This window comes from Harpia harpyja, chromosome 21, assembly GCF_026419915.1.
Source record: "Harpia harpyja isolate bHarHar1 chromosome 21, bHarHar1 primary haplotype, whole genome shotgun sequence".
In the NCBI taxonomy this organism is placed as follows: domain Eukaryota; kingdom Metazoa; phylum Chordata; class Aves; order Accipitriformes; family Accipitridae; genus Harpia; species Harpia harpyja.
Genome location: NC_068960.1, coordinates 18,300,229 through 18,316,157, shown reverse-complemented (window position 1 = coordinate 18,316,157; position 15,929 = coordinate 18,300,229). Strand labels below are relative to the sequence as shown.

Below are 15,929 nucleotides of genomic sequence, written 5' to 3'. Positions count from 1 at the left end.
CCAAAGCAAACACTCAGTTTTTTCCTCAGAAATAGCTGCAGCCAGAACAGCAGGGGTCAGGGACCCCCCCCAATGCCTGAGGTTTTGGTATTGCTAATTGGGGCCTTCCACAATGACACAGAAACCCCTGAACTTCTTCCCATGAACTGCAGCTTGCTGGCTCAAAGCAATGCCAACTGGTGCTGCAGAAGTGGGAGGGCATCCTCTGAACAAAGTTCCTCCTTGCCAGGGATTCTTCTGCCTCCATCTGCTAATACTTGAATTAGTTCCTGGGGAGGAACAATCCAGCAAGGCTGTTTTTTCTGGCTGCAGCACTGATACAGATGGATTGACAGAGAGCCTGTCCTACTTCATTAAGGTTTTCATTCAAACCCTGTCACCAGAGAAGCGAGAGCCATCTTCGCTTAAAGATTTGTGATGTGGGAAGGAAAAGCATGAAGTCTTGTGGCTTGACAGGGAATAAACGTACTTGGTGCAAAAAGCTTTACCAGAGCCTTTGCAGGTCTGTACTGGGAGCAGCAGAAAAGGCAGCAGCTGAAGCCTTCTGTTCCCAGTGACCATGCTGGGAGGAAACCCATGGAGACGACAGAGTAAAAGCGATTTCCCATCCTATTTATTTCAACCCTCTTCCACTTTCCAATACCTTTTGCACTTGTCTGATGGTGCTAGCTCAGACCTAATCATCCACAAATGCGCTGCTCACTGGAGGAGAGGTCAAAGGCCGGGAAAAAGCCCCACAGGCTGACCGCAGGCCCTGCGGAAAGCAGTCAGAAACCGCAGGGACTGGAATGGCGTTGGCATCCAGTCCTGCAGGAATGGCAGACCCTACCTGGTTCTGCTGCCAGGCTGCCACAAGCACGTGCTGCTGTGGCATCAGTCTGGCTCTGCTGAAGATCCATCCCAGCCAGACCGGTGTTTCAGCGGGAAGCACAAGAACCCTCCCTCCTGGGGCAAAGGCAAGGTAATTTCCACCGCCTTTACCTCCTCTAGATCTGACACACAAGTGTTGCATTGAAAACATCCCCTGAGGCTGGTAGCTGTGCTAGCGTAGCTATTTTTGACAAGCGCCTTCAGATGCCTGCCTCCAAGGGCCAGAAGAGGAACGAAAGACAGTTTCTACTTTTATTATTACAGTTTAATACAGCCTTTGATACAGGAGAAGCAGCAGGAGCCAACATGCAAAGCAATTAAAGTCACCAGGGACTCGAGAAAGATCACCAACAGCTCAACTCATGTAAGTAACTGCTCTTTCACAACAGTGATGCAGATGCATCTCTAGGAGCCTGTTTCCCTATGTGCTGCTGCTCGATCGTGCCCTAGAGTGTGAGGAGTTCATGGCAGATACCTAACCAACACATGACAATTAGGAGGAGGGGGCTGCTCTTTGATTTTGTCTTTTGATGAGTCAAGTCCATGGTTTGACTAGAGTCTAGTATGCTTTGAAACCAGGAGGCCACCTTAAATCTTGTCTCTGCTGACAGTGAGAAGAGGGTTGGATCCTTCAGGAAGAGGCAATGGCTTTGAGAGCAAGTCAGGAGATGAAGCTCAGCTCTTTGGCTGCAGTTTACCTGCTGCACAGAGCTGGGACCTCTTGGAGTCAACAGGTCTTTTCAATGCACGTGATGGATGTTTAGGCTAAAGATTTCCAACAGCGTAAGAGCAATCTTTCCAAATGATTAGAAATGGATGTCCCCATGAAGAAAGAGCTGCACCAGGCCTGGCTGGCCCTCGTAAACGGCAGAACAAAACCCCACCCGACTCCCTCACAGCAGTTCATCTGCAGAGACATTACGTCCTCCTGCATCTCTTCCTTTGGCAGGCCTCTGCATCTGAGCTACAGGAGCTATCTGAGTCGCTTCCTGACGAGGAGGAGGAAGGCTTCAACGTGCTATAGTTCATGCTCAAGACCCACCCAAGTTTGTTGTGTAGCACTTGCTTGAGTCCTGGTGGCAATGGCAGCACCTCCAGCGTGTCCACATAGTCGGGCAGGAGCTGGCGCAGGCGGTAACAGCAGAGATACTGGAGGGACGTGCAGCTGGCGCAGGAGCGGATCACCTTCATGCTGCTCTTGGCTGCCGTCGAGCACACCATGGGGTAAAACTTCTTGTTCTGCAGCTTCGTGGCTGCAACCCCTGCCAGGGGACAGCATCAGTGAGGCTTCGCATTAGTTTTGACGAGGTGATCTCACTCCTCCCCAGCTACCCTGAACCTATTAACTACAGAGCTGTTGGAAAACACTTGGAAAACAGCCTTTTGAAATCCCAATATGTTAAACAGCAAATGTAACCTTCCTCCCACTTGCTTCATGCCTTGGTCTTCTACTATGCCAGCGTTTTCTCCTGCAGACCCACTGGAACCAGACTCTGAGTTCAGCCAAAGCTGCGCTGCTCCCCGCCCCCAGTCCCTCTGCCTGCCAGCCACTGCGGCTGCCCTTGCTCTTACCTATGCACTTGCGGTTTTTGAAGAATGTGAGTGTCCCATGCCACGTGTCCAAATGCACCCCAATGATGGAGCCTTGGCCAAACCTCGAAGAGAAGTTGGTTTTGTCTCCCTTGTGATGCAGTAGTCCTTAAAACAAGAAAAAAAAGAAAAATGGCATTCAGTGAAAAGCCTGAGCTCCATGACTTCATCCCAACTCCCGTAAGTACCTAAAAAATCCCTCTGTTGCCTGATCCCTGCCCTCCCACCCCAGAGCAGGCAATGAAAAGGGGAAACTTGAGGTTTTGCAGTGCTAGAGCACAGGCAGCGGCACTGAAACCCCCAACCAGTGACGTGCAACCAGCAGTCCAGGTGCCCTGGAGGTTCACGCACCAGTCCTAAGGGGTCTGCAAAACGCAGGCGAGGTGAGATGCTCCAAGAGCTAAGAGCTGCAGGCAGCCACTCCTGTTGTCATTAACTTGCAGGCCTGGTGGCCTTTTTGGCCTCAATCCCATTCAGATCATTTACTTCTCAACCCCTTTGGACAACACTTATGCCCTCTGCTGCCCTTCCAGCCCTCCTGCCCCTCTGCCACTGCCCTGCCTGCGTTACCTGTGTAGGACAGTCCCCAGCTGTCCTCGTCCTTGCCCAGCAGGCTGCAGAAGGTGTGGCGGTACTTGTCCAGATTCACATCCGACGTCCCAATTCCCACCATCTGGGAGGCAAGGCCAGGAAGAAGAACACAAGCTTAGTGTCTTTTTGAGCAACAAAACACAACCGAGACTCCACCTCCGCCTCTCCCCTCTGTTTCTTGCCACAGTCCAAAACACCCAGGGGTTTTGGTGAAGCCACGTCAGAGGTTTCAGGATGGACTTGAAGGCTCCCAGCTCCAGTTTCCTTACCTAAGTGAGGCGGCCCAGCCGAACTGCTGGAGAAGGTTGCTGTCCTGTTCATAGAATCATAGAATGGTTTGGGTTGGAAGGGACCTTAAAGATCATCTAGTTCCAACCCCCCCGCCAGGGGCAGAGATACCTTCCACTACAACAGGTTGCTCAAAGCCCCATCCAACCTGACCTTGAATACTTCCAGGGATGGGGCATCCACAACCTCTCTGGGCAACCTGTTCCAGTGCCTCACCACCCTCACAGTAAAGAATTTCTTCCTTATATCTAATCTAAATCTACCCTCTTTCAGTTTAAAACCATTACCCCTCATCCTATCACTACATTCCCTGATGAGGAGTTCCTCCCCACCTTTCCTGTAGGCCCCCTTTAAGTACTGGAAGGCTGCTAGAAGGTCTCCCCGGAGCCTTCTCTTCTCCAGGCAGAACAATCCCAACTCTCTCAGCCTGTTTTCATAGGGGAGGTGCTCCAGCCATCTGATCATCTTCAGGACCCTCCTCTGGACTCACTCCAACAGGTCCATGTCCTTCTTATGTTGGGGGCCTCAGAGCTGAACACAATACTCCAGGGGGGGTCTCACCAGAGTGGGCAGAGGGGGAGAATCACCTCCCTCGACCTGCTGGTCACACTGCTTCTGATGCAGCCCAGGATGTGATTGGCTTTCTGGGCTGCGAGTGCGTACTGCCCGCTCATATTCAGTTTTTCATCCACCAACACCCCCAAGTCCTTCTCCGCAGGGCTGCTCTCAATGTACTCATCACCCAGGCTGTATTTGTGCTTGGGATTGCCCCGTCCCATGTGCAGGACCTTGCCCTTGGCCTTGTTGAACTTCATGAGTTTCGCACGGGCCCACCTCTCAAGCCTGTCAAGGTCCCTCTGGATGGCATCCCTTCCCTCCAGCACATCAACTGCACCACACAGCTTGGTGTCATTGGCAAACTTGCTAAGGGTGCACTCAATCCCACTGGCCATGTTGCCAACAAAGATGTTAAACAGCACTGGTCCCAATACTGACCCCCGAGGAACACCACTCATCACTGGTCTCCACTTGGACATTGAGCTGTTGCCCGCAACTCTTTGAGTGACCATCCAGCCGATTCCTTATCCACCAAGTGGTCCATCCATCAAATCCATGTCTCTCCATTTTAGAGACAAGGATGTCACGTGGGACAGTGTCAAATGCTTTGCACAAGTCCAGGTAGATGATGTCAGTTGCTCTTCCCTTAACCACCAAGGCTGTAACACCTTCGTAGAAGGCCACCAAATTTGTCAGGCCCTGCCCAGAATCTGGACGATTTGCCCTTAGTGAAGCCATGTTGACTGTCACCAATCACCTCCTTATTTTCCATATGCCCTAGCATACTTTCCAGGAGGATCTACTCCATGATCTTGCCAGGCACAGAGGTGAGACTGGCTGGCCTATAGGTCCCCAGGTCTTCCTTTTTTCCCCTTTTTAAAAATGGGGATTATGTTTCCCCTTTTCCAGTGGGAACTTCCCCGGACTGCCACAACTTCTCAAATATGATGGATAGTGGCTTAGGCACTTCATCTGCCAGTTCCCTCAGGCCCCACAGATGCATCTCATCAGGTCCCATGGACTTGTGCACATTCAGGTTCCTTAGATGGCCTCAAACCTGATCTTCTGCTACGGTGGGTGGTTCTTCATTCTCCCAGTCCCTGTTCAAAGAATACTGGACATTTCTGTGTGCCCGTAAGTGACTCTGCCCCACGTACCATGTCTGTGCCGTAGACTGGGGACGTCATCTTGATCTCCCAGAAGTGCTGCCCATCTGCCAGCTCTTTGTTCCCCCGGATAGCGGCAGTGCCACAGCTGTACTCCATGTGGAAGTTCACCTTGCGGTTGTCGCAGGTCAGCAGGGTGGCCGTCGACTTATTCAGGTCATCCCACACCCAGTCAAAATCTGTTCAGGAAGCACAGAGGGGACAAGGATGGGCAAAGGCCCTCAGGGAGCAATCCCCAAGCCAAAGCACAAGCAGACATTTGTTTTGAAGGCCTGTCAGGGTTTTTATTTCTTTTTTTTTTACCGTTTAAGAGGGTAAATCCTAAGCTGTGCACACTGGAGAGTTGTTTGAGGCCTGAACTATTCTGCAGTGTCTCACCAGGGACTGTTCAGTGCTCTGAACCTGAAGCTGTCAGCATTCACCAGTTCTAATTTTGGTTAACACAAGGCTCCAAAGATCCAGGCAGAGCCTCCTTTCTTCCTACACTTCTCATAGGCTCAAGAGGTAGCTCCGCTACACCACAGGCTTTCTCGGCCAGCCCAAGCCCACCCTCTGCCTACCTCTCGCCTCTGCTCTGAGCATGCCCTGCCATGCAGCCAGGCGCCCTGCCAGGCATACCAGGGATCAGCTGCAAGAGGGCTGTAACCACAAGGGCCAGTTTCACTGGTGGCCTAAGCTGGATTTGAAAGCAGGTCCCCAGAAGTGAACTCTGATGCGTTAACAAGTTCAGCACTTAGCCCTTGAAACTTCACAGGAGGCACGTGCTTGTAATCTTCCTACAGTCTATGTGGCCTTGAGATGTAAACAAAGGAGCACCGCACACTGGGACAGAGATAAAGGCCCCCGTGGAAAGCAAAGGATCCATGCAGGGGCGCAGTCCATGCCGCCAGGCCAGGACTGCACCCACCTCAAACCCCAAAGGACTACAGCGGGCTGTTGGGGAGCCCCTTCCTTACACTCATCCTCCTCGCCACACTGGCAGTCCTTGACACGGTGGAGGGCGTGCAGGCTGGAGCAGTAGGGCGCTTCGCTCTGGTTCTCGCAGTTGCAGTAGGACTCCCCAGTCACAGGGATGGCGCTTGGGATGGAGGGCGAGAGGGAGGAAAACTCCGGCTCCGAATCCGAGTCGCTGTGCTGCCGGGGAGAGCGGAGGAATGGTCACTACTGAACACCCCCAGGCTCAGGGAGCTGGGCTGACAGAGGCCTGCGAGGTCTGGTGTGCCCCAGAGCTGTGCGGGGAGGTCCCCAGGCTCATCCAGGGCCGGTGCTGGCATGGCTGCATCGTGCCCCAGCCTGGCCCACCATGCAGGGAGGCAAGGGGCTGTGCCAGTTGAATTGCCCTGCTTTGGGACCTGGCTAGCATCTGTCTGAGCTGCAGAGACCTCTCAGCACCGGGCATTCTACAATGCGGGTATGTTCTTTGTGCCTTCCAGGGGCGAGGAGCTGTCACAGCAGGCAAGCAACGTGACAGTCCAAGTCTTTAACACACGCATTTTTTAAGAAAACTCTTGTGCTAAAGCTATGGTTTTCAATGGGCAGGTTACAGCCAGTTGGAGACCCCAGCCAAGGCACCACAAAAGTAGAGCACACAGCTGAAAACCACTGCTCTAGAAAGCCTGGGAGCTGACGGAGGGGAGAGAGAGGCAAACAAGATGAGGAGGAAAAGGGACAGGAGGCCAGGCAGAGGAGAGGGCAGAACAAAGGGGAACCAGTTCAGCAGTACGGCTGCAGCTCCTCACGCCAGCGCTGCAGACAGGCCCACAGGGAACCTACGGAAGGATTAAAAGGCTTTTGTTTACCTTCATGCACGAACACAAAAACTTGATTTACTGTTCCCCAGTGCCAAGAGACCAAAGTGCCCCTGCACTGGACGCTGTAAGAGTCAAAGCCCCGTCTCGCTCCCTATGTTACGGGAGGCTTGGCATCGCCTAATGGAGTCTCTTACCACAGACTACAGCAAGTTACTCTGGGTTTACATGCTGGTCAGGTGTACCTGCTCATATTCACCCCCATGGCAGACTTTGTAAGCAGTACTTAAAGACAAAAATCCTTTAAACTCATGTTCTTGTAGCTGTATGAAATGACTCGGGCTTACTTATGTACTGCCCACCCCTCCTTCTCCAGCCTGTACATTAAAAAGCTTGATTTCTGTCTTTCATTGGCCCTTCCTAACTACAGCTATCTAGAAATCCAGGCATTCCCATTACTGCAGAAACACAAAGCAACTCCAACTGCAGAGAAAAGGCTCATTTTCTGGGAGCACAGTGCCTGGGTTTGGTCACCATGCTCTGAGAGTGGCCTCGTAAGGCTTTAGCCTAGCTTTGAAGCTCCAGGAGCAGTTCCTTGCGTCCCCACCACTGCACAGGGAACTGAACTCACACGCTCAAGAACTGGGGAAGAGAGTGAAGTATGGCAGAGGTGAATCTAAGTCACTCCTTGCACTGTTTTACTGACTGCTTTTCCTGCTGTGTTCCCATCTTCCAGCACACCTGCATGCCCGGGCCAGGTTCAGAAGTGATGTGCACGTTACAGAGCAGGAAACATGAGAGAATTTCAGTTTGAAGATATCTGAGAATGTAACTTCACAGACTGAAGCAGCCCCACTCCCTCCACCACCACCTACCAGCCACACAAAGACCAGAAGTTAGTACAGCCATATAGCAAGCCAGATTCGAGAACTGATCCAGTTTAAACACATATTTAGATCACTACTTGAAAAAGAATATTTAAAAAATACTGTATGTACTTTATACAAGACACACACACATTATATGCTTAAAAAAGCATTTGGCTTAGTAGCGATCAGCTCCCTGGCTCAGCTAACGACAGAGCTGTGGTGCACAACTGGGGAGCAGACTATGGGCAGCTTAGCCTTCCCTGCCTTGAGAAGATGTGCTGGGAGCCCTGCACCCCACATTAGAGCTTGGAGGAGGCTCGTCAGACAGCCTGTATGTTAAGCCTTTTCTGATTTTGGCCAGTTCTGCCTGCTGAAGTACTAGCTGCTCAGTTACACGGACCTTGAGTAAGTGCCTGCTGTCGGGGGAGAGGAAAGCTTTCCTTCGTGTCGCTTCAGAGCCACCTGAGCGCCAGCCTACCTGCCCGTCAGAGTCGTAGCCCCAGCCACGTGCACCGGTGGCCAAGGCGACCGCCCGGGTGTCTGCCTCGCGCCGCACCCCGCTCAGGACAAAGTGCCAGGCTCTGCTGCTCCGCGTGCGTCGTGCCATGCTGTTCTGAGAGAGGTAAGCTGGGGGGCAAGGGAGAGGAGGTTACACACAGCAGCCATGTTCTGCTTCCACCCGCCACCCACTGGGCTCTGCCCTCCAAAGCAACCTTCCCCAAGTCACCATAGCCCCGCCGGGAACAGATCAGCACGAACCACGTCTGCACAGGCCGCATCAATGGATAAACTGACGCAAAGTAAGTTCCTCCCACATCACGAGCCTCTGCAAACTTCAACCTCTTTCACCACCCAGGTGGTGAAACTTCTCCCCGAGCCCAGGTGTTGAACTGGCCCCCAGAAATGCTCCCAAAGACCCAGCAGCAGCTGCCCCCTCCGCAGCACGCAGATCCAGCATCCGCCTCTCACTGCTGGCCTGGGGAGCATCACGATCGTCAGCCACCAAGGCACGGCCTCACGGGTGCCTGGTCACCCTCTGGCAGCTGCCTGGGCTCCAGCCATGCTGCTCGGCCACCTGCACCACCCTGGCCCCCGCGCAGCTGAGCTGCATGTGTCTGTCTGCGGGGAAGACTGTTCACCTCCGAGCCACTGCCCACTGAGAGAAGACTTTGCTCTCAGCGTTTGGGGTGGGGGAGAGACCACTTTCTTGCTCGCTGATGGGAAAACAGCCTTTTCACGGACCTGTCCCGACTTGCCTCAAGGGCAACAGACAGAAGCGAAGCAGCTGCCTGTCTCCTGACTCAAGCAGGGGTGTTATTCAGAGACAGATTTCCACAGGCTCCTTCCCCGCGTACAGCCTGACACGACACCAGCTCCCAGCCACCGCATGGGAGTATTGCACTGGATGCAACAGGGGAACCTCAATGCCCAATCTCATTTTCCCTGAAGTTTATCTTTGCAGAAAATAACTCCCCACCAAGAGGCACCCGCAGGGCTGTAACCCCCCCTTCCCATCCCTTGAAACCGCTCCCTCTGCTCACCCTCTGTGGCAGCCTCCCTGCCACAGACAGCCGCTCTGCATGCCCACACCCGCTCCAGTCCTTCCCTGATGTGCAGCAGGTGGGTCCTGAGCGCACGCGAATCCTGCAAACGTGCAGTGGGTCAGCCCCATCCCAGTGCCTGCTATACGGCACCCATCCCCGTTCCTCCTGCACCTCAGTCCCCAACGGGCCAGCAGCTCCTGGAAAAGCAGGACAGGCCGAGCCACGGCCAGTTGTGCAGGTGCCCACGGATGCTCTGGTGGGCTCTGGGCATCCCACCCACCGAAACCAGTGGGCCCTCACCTCTGCCAAGCACAGCCATGCTGGGAAAGCACCTAAAACCACACCAGAGTTCCCCTTCTCCGGCTTTGAAGAGAACCCACAGCAGCCGAACACAACAGCTCTGCTCCCCCAGCACCTCGCTAAGGCCAGGGCTGAGGGGGTAGAGCTGGCATAGCACAGTGTTTGCCCCAGTACGTGACCCAGCACCAAGGGCAAAGCCAGTCTCTCACCCCAGAGGGGAACCTAGGGCTGTTGAGGCCTTTTTGTGGGTCCGAGGAGATGGGTGGCTGCAGGCCCTGAACTGCACGGTGCCCACCGCCCCGGCTGCAGCTCCCTGCCAGCCGGCTCCTGGTTGCTCCTCCACGCTTCGGCCCAAGGGCTGAGCCCGACGGGCAGTCCGGGGAGCCGCTGCAGGGCTTCCCTCCGCAGTGACAGCCCTCCGGGCCCGGAGGCCGCGCCCTGGACAGAGCCCCCCCAGCCCGGCCAACCCCGCTCGCCGGGGCAGCGCTTCCCCAGGCACCCAGCAGCGCAGACGGCGGCGGGGCCGGGGTCAACCGGCCGTCCAAGGGGCTCCGCACCGTGGGCAGCCGCGGCCCGGTCCCCTCTCCCTGATGGGCCCCGGCCTGACCTCAGCGGCAGGCGGCTCCGCCGGAGGGCGGGCACCGGAGCCCCGGCTGTCCCGCGCAGCTGAGGCGCGGCCGGACCAGGCCAGGCCGCCGCGCTTGGGCCGCACAGCCCAGCCCGGCCCGGCCCGGCCCAGGCCTCGGCCTCGGCCCCCAGATCCCGGATCCCACCCGAGTCCCGGTCTCGGTCCCGGTCCCGGTCCCGGCCCCGGCGTTACCCCGCGGCCCGGCCCCGCCGCCGCGCTCTGACCTACTTTCCCCTCCCGGGACATAAACAATCCTCTCTCGACACCGCCCCTCAGGCGCCCATTGGCTGCGTCTGCGTCGCGGCCCTTCGCCGTTGGCTGAGCGCCCCGTCGCTCACAGCTGAAGGAGGAGGGAGTGGGAGGTGGCTGAAGGGAGCAGGCGCCACTGGCTGCGCCGTGCGTCAATCCTCGGCAAGCCGCGCCATTGGGCGGTCCTTTCGGAGGGAGAGCGCGCGTCGAGGACGAAAAGCACTAAGGCTATTGGCTGGCGGAAGGTGAGCCAGAGGATTGGATTGGTTGCAGAGCCTTGGGGGGCCGGGTTCCCGGTGAGCATGAGGCTCGCGATTGGGGACGGCGCCTGCCAGTCCGCGGAGGCGGGACTTTAACCCGGCGGAAGGCGGAAGCGGGTGGTCCCTGGTATCAGCATGGAGGAGGCGGCAGGGGGTGAGCGGCGGTGGGGTCCGCGGCCGGGCGGTTTCCCCCGGGGCTGCCGGGCTGGAGCCGGCCTTCCGTGGGAATGGGAGATCCTGGGGTGACGGGGCCTGGCGGGGGCCCCAGCGCACCTCGCGGGGGACGTCCCGCCCGGGGTGACGGGGCCTGGCCGGGTGCCGTGGTGATGGGGCCCGGCTGCTGGTGAGGGGAGCTCCGCGGTCCTCAGGCCGGGCCGGGGCCCGGTTACTGGGGAGCGGCGCTGGGCCTTGCCGGAGACCCGGGTCTGGCTCCCGCTGCGGGGGGGAGCGCCGAGTAACCGGGCCTGGCGCGGGGCTGCCGGTGTCACCGGGCCGGTATCCCGGGAGCACCTCGCAGCGGGGATCCGTCCCCCTCTCCCCGCCCCCCCTTCTTCCCCCCTTCTCCGTTATTGAGGCCGAGTGCCGTTACCGTCGGTGGAAGTGCGGATGAGGTCTGCCATGGTGCGTGCGGGCTCCATGCCGCCGGTGCCGGTCCCGGTGCCGGTGTGATGCGGGAGGGACGTGGGGGCGGGCCAGGCCAGGCGCGGTGAGTCAGTGGCCGGTGGTGACGGCGTGCCCGGGAACGCGGGCCCGGGTGGGTGGGTGGCGTTTGCTCGGCTGCTGCCCGAGTGCCCGGTCTGACCCTCTGCCACCCGTGCAGCCCCAGGCCGGGGAAACCGGCCCCAAGCATTCCCCGCTCTCGGCTCTGGATTGATGGGATGCAGCGGCTGAACCCGGAGCAGAGACCCGAGCGGCACTGACAACACAGCAAGAGACGGCATGGAGGCTGGAGAGGAGCCTGGGACGGCGGGGAGGTGACTGATGTGGCGTGGAGGAAGGAAACGCCAAGGGCCTGACCTCACCGACAGCCTCCCAGCCGTTCCCCGAGAGGGCTCGGGCTGAACCTGGCATAGGCCCAGCATTACGAGGCCCTGTGGGTGTTTATTGCTTTGCTGCCCAATTGCCGCTTAGGTCATCAGGACAAAGCCTTTACTCCCCACAGACTCTTTAGTGCCATTGCTCTTATTGTTCCTTTTCTGATGGCAAAAGGGCTGTGGCACATCCACCTCTTCTTTCACTCTCCCTTACGCTTAAACCAGACTTGTTGGAGCAGTGACAACCACCGTCGCTCTCAGTGGAGACCCGTGTCTCTGTGCTGACCTGTCAGGTGCTGCTGTCTTGCATCAGAAGAGACTCTGATGCCTCGTTATCATTCCTTCCAGAGAGAAGCAACCTGGCTGGGGTGCGGCACATCCTGCTGGTGCTCTCTGGGAAGGGCGGTGTGGGGAAGAGCACAATCGCCACCGAGCTGGCTCTGTCACTGCGGCACTCCGGGAAGAAGGTGAGGGAGGGTCTGTGGGATGCTGAGCTCTGTCTTCTCCTTCCCGACCTGCAGTTGGGCTGGGTTTTGCTCATCCTTTATGTATGTGTGCATCCTGTGTGGGCAGTGTATGGATTCTCTGTGTGAAAATGCTGTTTGTGATAGCAGTTCAAGGGATTTTTTTTTTCTGTGTTTGTGTGATCCAGCATGGATAACTGCCACTCGTTTCCCCTTCATCCAAGGGACTAAAATCACCCCAGACTTGTTGTTGGGTTTGATACTGAGGCACTGAGAAATGACTTTGCCGGTTTGTGGTGTAACACACACTCCCTTTGTGGAGTGAAGTGGGTGAGCTGAAGGACAGCGTCCCGATGGGGACAAAGGGGAACTGTGTGGGCATGACACAGGCTGAATTCCCTGAGGATTTTTTTAAAGGCTCTGTGCAGCCAATGCCACTTGGATCCTGACAGGTGTCTGGCATAAAGATCTCCCCAAAGTGCCTGGAAATACCCAGGAGATCCTCCTCAGAGGGAAGGAGGCCAGGAGGGCAGTCAGACTTTAAAGCAGTTCTTTGAAACTGTGTTTCAAATCTGGCTGCTGAGCTACAGAGTCCAGTCTGTAAAGTGCTGCAAGCAGCTGAAATTTGGATGCTGCCTCCCCTCACCCAGGGAAGGAGCGTGGCTGGATGCTGCCACTGTGCTCAGCCCTGTCTGAAGGGCTCTGCCTCATCGCCTGCAGGTGGGGATCCTGGATGTGGACCTGTGTGGCCCCAGCATACCCCGCATGTTCAGGGCACAGGACAACGACGTGCACCAGTGTGACAGTGGCTGGGTCCCTGTCTTTGTGGACCAAGATAAAAGCATCTCGCTCATGTCCATCGGCTTCCTGCTGGAGAAGCCAGATGATGCCGTGGTGTGGAGAGGACCCAAGAAAAATGGTATGGTTGGGTTTTGCTGTTGGTGGCCACCTTCCAGTGCTGGGAACCTTCTGTGAACCCTCCTGGAGGTGGTGCTGGCTCCTGCTGGGGGCCAGGTTTTTCTGGGCAGGTCATTCCTTAGAGGAACAAGGCTCCTGTTCTGCAGGAGTGGGTTCAGATCACTCAGATGGGGAGAGTGCAGCATGTGTTGTGCTGACAGATAGCCCTGCTGTCTCTCCCTGGGCCCTTGTCACCCAGGGTGCCTCCTGACCCCTGCCCTGCCTGGCTTACAGCTCGCAGGGCACCTGGTGAAACCTGTTGCATTTTTTTTTTTAATGCCCCTTTTATTTCTGTAGCTTTGATCAAACAATTCGTTGCTGATGTGGCCTGGGGGGACTTGGACTTCCTCATTGTGGACACGCCGCCGGGCACATCCGACGAGCACATCTCCACGGTGGAGGCCCTGCGGCCCTACAAACCACTTGGAGCAATCCTGGTCACAACACCCCAGGTAGGGCAGCTGGCTGGGGCTGAACTGGAGTTCCTGGGCAGGCTTCTGCCTCTGAACACGGTCTGGGGGGGGAATATGCACCCCAGGTGGGTGTTTGCACAGGCCTGTGTGCGGCTGCTTGTTCTACACATCCGCCTCTCATTTGATGCATGCCTGCTGCAGACCCATGGTCAGTCTGGATAGACATCCCTAACCTCTGCTGTTCTCCCCTGCAGGCCGTGTCTGTGGGAGATGTGAGGAGAGAGCTGACATTCTGTAAGAAGACGGGCTTACGAGTTCTTGGTATTGTAGAGAACATGAGCGGCTTCGTCTGTCCGCACTGCTCGGTGAGTTTATTGTCACTTCTGGGCTATTGCAGGTTCTTGTTCACGATGCAGTGCCTTGGGTGGAAAATCAGCAAGTGCCATGAGGGTGATTCCATGAGCCAGGGACACTAGAAGCTGCCAGCTGCTGCATGTCAGCTTTGGAAGAAGCCACTGGCTCTGCTTTCCTGAAGAGAGCTGGGGGAGGTCAGGGGCAAAGGCAGTGCCCTGAGGCTAGGAAGGTGGAGGGGAGCTGGCTCCACTCATGTGCAGGCAGCGCCTGCCCTGTCACGCAGGGCTCTGGGGTTTATGACTCGCTGCTTTTGCTCTTCCTCCTTCAGGAGTGCACAAACATCTTTTCCAAAGGGGGAGGTGAGGAGCTGGCCAAGCATGCTGGGGTCCCCTTCCTAGGTGAGTGGCCTCTTGAGCAGAGCTCTGTGTGGCTAGAGGTGATGTCTGCATGGTACTGTGGGAGTGCTTGAGTGGAGAGATGCAGTGTCACGGGGCAGGCAGGCTGGATTCCAGTCCCTGTGAGCCCCCGTCACCTGGTCAGAGGTGAGGTGTTGTTCTTGCTTTGCTTCTTTGCCATCCAAACTGCTTAGAGTGGGCATCTGGCCCCTGCTGGGGCAGAGGTGGTGATGGTCAGCAGCCCACTCTGGCTGCTGACATTGTGGTGACAGAGTGAGCAAGCCTGAAGCTGCACAAGAACCATCCTGAAATGCCCTGGAGCCCCCCTGAGAAATGGGGGACCGAGGGCTGAACCCTGCCCTCCGGACAGGGCTGGGGGATCAGGAGGGAAGAGCGTCTCTCCCAAAGTGCTGTGGTGGGGTCTTGGACCCAGAGGAAGTGGTTGCAGGTGAGAAGTAGCTCCTGGAGAGCTCAGTGAGGGTAGTGGTTGCCTTCTTTCCTACTGCTTCTCCTGGAGATGACTCTGGCAGGGTATTTCTTTAATCCTGACTCCAGCCTTTGCCTTACAATGAGCAAGCAGTCACTCTCCCCATTCCTCCTATCCCACAGGCTGTGTTCCCCTGGACCCCCAACTCAGCCAGAGCTTGGAAGAAGGCAGAGACTTCATCCAAGAGTTTCCCAAGAGCTCTGCCTTCCCTGCCTTGGCTCGCATCACCCAGCAGATCTTGGATGGTACATTGCAGCGGAGCTCCTGAGGAGGGTGTGGAGCTGGACTCTTGCCGACTGAGCCCCTGGCCTGGCAGCACCACCAGCCGCCCATGCCGGTGGGGAAGGAGGATGCAGAAGCTGTTTAACTATAAAACTGTCTCAGTGGGAGGTGATGGAGGGAGGGGGGAGCACAGCATCGGTGCCACTGACAGTGATCCAAAAAGGGAAGTACTGCTCCACCCCCCCGATCCAAAGAAACCCTGCGCAGGTGTTCCTGCCTGCACAGCGCAGCCTGCTTCTAGCCTTCTCAATGTGGCAGTGCTCTGCCCAGATGGTACAGTTATTCCTAGCCCTACCCATGCAGCCCTTTCCTCTGCAGCCAGCCATTGTGTGGGTGCTTGGGGAGCTCTAGCTTGTGTCCATGGTGTCTTGTACGCTGTGGTGCTTCTGGTGATCACCTGGTGCAGCTACAGTGGCAAACACCATCGATTGTTCTTCCCTCAATGAATCCAAACAGCACCGATCATCTGGATCTGTGCGCTGCTGCCTTCTCTTGTGCTTTCCTTGTGTCATGGATTGTATGGCACTTGGTTCAATGGCTGGTGAGTTTGAGTGGCTGGATGCTCTGATGTGGACTCAAGCCAGGCCACCTTGCTCTGAAATCTCAGATCACCGGTTCCTGATGGGCCGATGAGGGCATGGCATGTGCTTCACATCAGAAAATGTCTCCAGGAGATCTACCACCTGTCTGAGGTCTGCATCCCACTGTGCTGGAAACAAGACCTTTTTGGTCTGCTGGGGGTTATTGCGACTCAGGAATATTTTTAAAGATTCCAAGCAGTAAACACTTTTCTTAAAATCCAGGTCTGTGACTTCTGCTTTTCCACAGCTTCAGGCCTCATTGTAGCTGTGAGTCTTGGTATTATGAGCACTTCATGTACAT

At 56.4% G+C, this 15,929-nt stretch overlaps 2 protein-coding genes across 9 annotated transcripts; one reads left to right on the top strand and one right to left on the bottom strand.

Annotated features, from left to right (window-relative positions):
* Positions 1-641: 641 nt before the first annotated feature.
* On the bottom strand, positions 642-11,269 carry LOC128134764 (SPRY domain-containing SOCS box protein 3-like). Of its 7 annotated transcripts, none has more exons than XM_052772881.1 (7): positions 11,251-11,269; positions 8,159-8,307; positions 6,020-6,197; positions 5,055-5,242; positions 3,031-3,133; positions 2,443-2,568; positions 642-2,132 (listed from the first exon to the last, which is right to left on the bottom strand). In XM_052772881.1, exons 2-7 carry the CDS (start codon positions 8,285-8,287, stop codon positions 1,789-1,791), a joined length of 1,068 nt encoding a protein of 355 aa, XP_052628841.1. In that variant the 5' UTR covers positions 8,288-8,307; positions 11,251-11,269; the 3' UTR covers positions 642-1,788. The 7 variants fall into 7 exon arrangements, with proteins under 7 accessions (XP_052628841.1, XP_052628842.1, XP_052628845.1 ...); XM_052772882.1 differs by lacking the exon at positions 11,251-11,269 and adding an exon at positions 10,377-10,555; XM_052772885.1 differs by lacking the exon at positions 11,251-11,269 and adding an exon at positions 10,381-10,555.
* On the top strand, positions 10,723-15,849 carry NUBP2 (NUBP iron-sulfur cluster assembly factor 2, cytosolic). Of its 2 annotated transcripts, XM_052772880.1 has the most exons (7): positions 10,724-10,815; positions 12,044-12,162; positions 12,880-13,078; positions 13,414-13,568; positions 13,784-13,894; positions 14,212-14,281; positions 14,888-15,207. In XM_052772880.1, exons 1-7 carry the CDS (start codon positions 10,797-10,799, stop codon positions 15,031-15,033), a joined length of 819 nt encoding a protein of 272 aa, XP_052628840.1. In that variant the 5' UTR covers positions 10,724-10,796; the 3' UTR covers positions 15,034-15,207. The 2 variants fall into 2 exon arrangements, with proteins under 2 accessions (XP_052628839.1, XP_052628840.1); XM_052772879.1 differs by lacking the exon at positions 14,212-14,281 and having other exon boundaries at positions 10,723-10,815; positions 14,888-15,849.
* Positions 15,850-15,929: the final 80 nt, after the last annotated feature.